Below are 1662 nucleotides of genomic sequence, written 5' to 3'. Positions count from 1 at the left end.
CAAGGTCACTTTCCTACGGTAGCAATCAACAATTGCACCGTGCCTTGACAGCCAATCCATTCCGAGTACCACATCAAACAGGGTCATCGGAAGGATAATCAAATCTTCTCTCAATTGCTCACTACCAATCGTGATTTCACATGATTTACACACACTCATTACCTCCACACATCCCAGTGGGGAGTTCAAAGTCATCGGGACTTCTAAATTCTCACTCTTCAGTTTCAAAGTCCGAACAAAAGAGCTTGATATGAACGAGTGTGTGGCACCTGTATCAAACAACACGTGAGCAAAAGAATGCGAGATTAGGATCATACCCTCAACCACCGCGTTGCTGGTCTGACCTCCAGAGCTACCTCCTGCCAGGGCATAAGTTTGTCCCTGTACTTTTCCCTTTCCTCTGTCACCAACATTAGGCCGTTGAGCCGGAGGCCTATACTGTTGTGGTGGAGGCAGTTGTGCCGGTCTCGGCGCTTGAGGCCGGAACTGTGTATACTGAGGCGGCTGATAAGTCGGCGCAGGAGGGTATGACATCTGTTGCGACTGATATGGTGGCATGTATTGTGGTGGCCCTTATTGGCTGTAGGAAGTATCACTTTGGGCTTGTTGAGCCAGCGGCCGATTAGGACAATTCCTCCTAATATGGCCCACCTGCCCACAATGGTGACACCTGGGCCCGTATGGAGCATTTCTGTCACTCCCAGACGAACTACTGCCACCGCTTGCCATTTCCCCAACCATCTGTCCCTGGTTGCGGTTTCTTCTACCACTCCGCTGTGGTCCACCTGAAACAAAAGGTCTACCAGAGACGGAAACTCGACCCGCCTCTTCTTCTTTGCTTTGGCGATAGGCCAAGTTATCCTGTTCCACCCGTGTAGCAGCAGCTACCAAATCCCGGAAGTTTCGAAGTCTCAGAGCCACCAAGGATTTCCTCACAGAGTTCTTGAGGCCCTTCTTAAACTTAAGACATCTCATGTGTTCAGACTCCACCAGAGATGGCGCAAACCGGGACAGGTCATTAAACTTAGCCTCATATTGCCTCACCGACATGTCACCTTGCTGCAGCGACATGAATTCAAGTGCTTTTTCTTCCCTGTAACTCTGAGGGAAATACTGGTCATTGAACAGCGTCTCAAACTGCTCCCAGGTCAATCCTACAACATTCATTCTCCTCTTGACCTGCTTCCACCAAGTGTTTACTAACCCTTCCATCTTGTACACCGCAAACTCTACCCAGTATTCATCTGGAACTCCCATAGTACTCAAATGCTTAACTATGGAGTCAATCCAAAACTCCGCCTCCTAGGGTCCTCCCTCACTATTAAACGAGGGGATAGGCGTACGCCTAAATTCCCGGAAGTACCCTTACTTCATATTCTCAACCGGCCGCTCGTTTCGAGCTCTTGTGGCCATGCCTTGAAAGGCAGCATACATGGCATCCAGAAATCCTTGATTCTGTTGTGCCGGTTGATTAGCAGGCCTACGGCGAGGCGCCATTTCCTTCAACTGAAATAAAACTAGACTATTCAGTGGATTACAGATGTCACACATGTATGAACAATCCTGGGGTTTCTTGACCTAGGGCTCTGATACCACCTTTGTCACGCCCCCCAAACGGGGTGGGTGACGTGGAACTCGATTTGGGATTAATAAAGCAGATTC

General features: G+C 49.3%; 1 protein-coding gene across 1 annotated transcript in view; it reads right to left on the bottom strand.

Annotated features, from left to right (window-relative positions):
• Positions 1 to 1365: 1365 nt before the first annotated feature.
• The window catches only part of LOC21406029, a 12271-nt gene continuing 11974 nt past the window's right edge, over positions 1366 to 1662 (bottom strand). The window contains exon 7 of the mRNA XM_024170719.1: positions 1366 to 1517. Within this exon, the coding sequence (XP_024026487.1) occupies positions 1366 to 1517 (152 nt within the window). The remainder of the gene's footprint in view (positions 1518 to 1662) is intronic.

Source organism: Morus notabilis, unplaced genomic scaffold (genome assembly GCF_000414095.1).
Source record: "Morus notabilis unplaced genomic scaffold, ASM41409v2 Scaffold69, whole genome shotgun sequence".
Taxonomy (NCBI): domain Eukaryota; kingdom Viridiplantae; phylum Streptophyta; class Magnoliopsida; order Rosales; family Moraceae; genus Morus; species Morus notabilis.
This window is presented reverse-complemented; position numbering and strand designations above follow the sequence as displayed.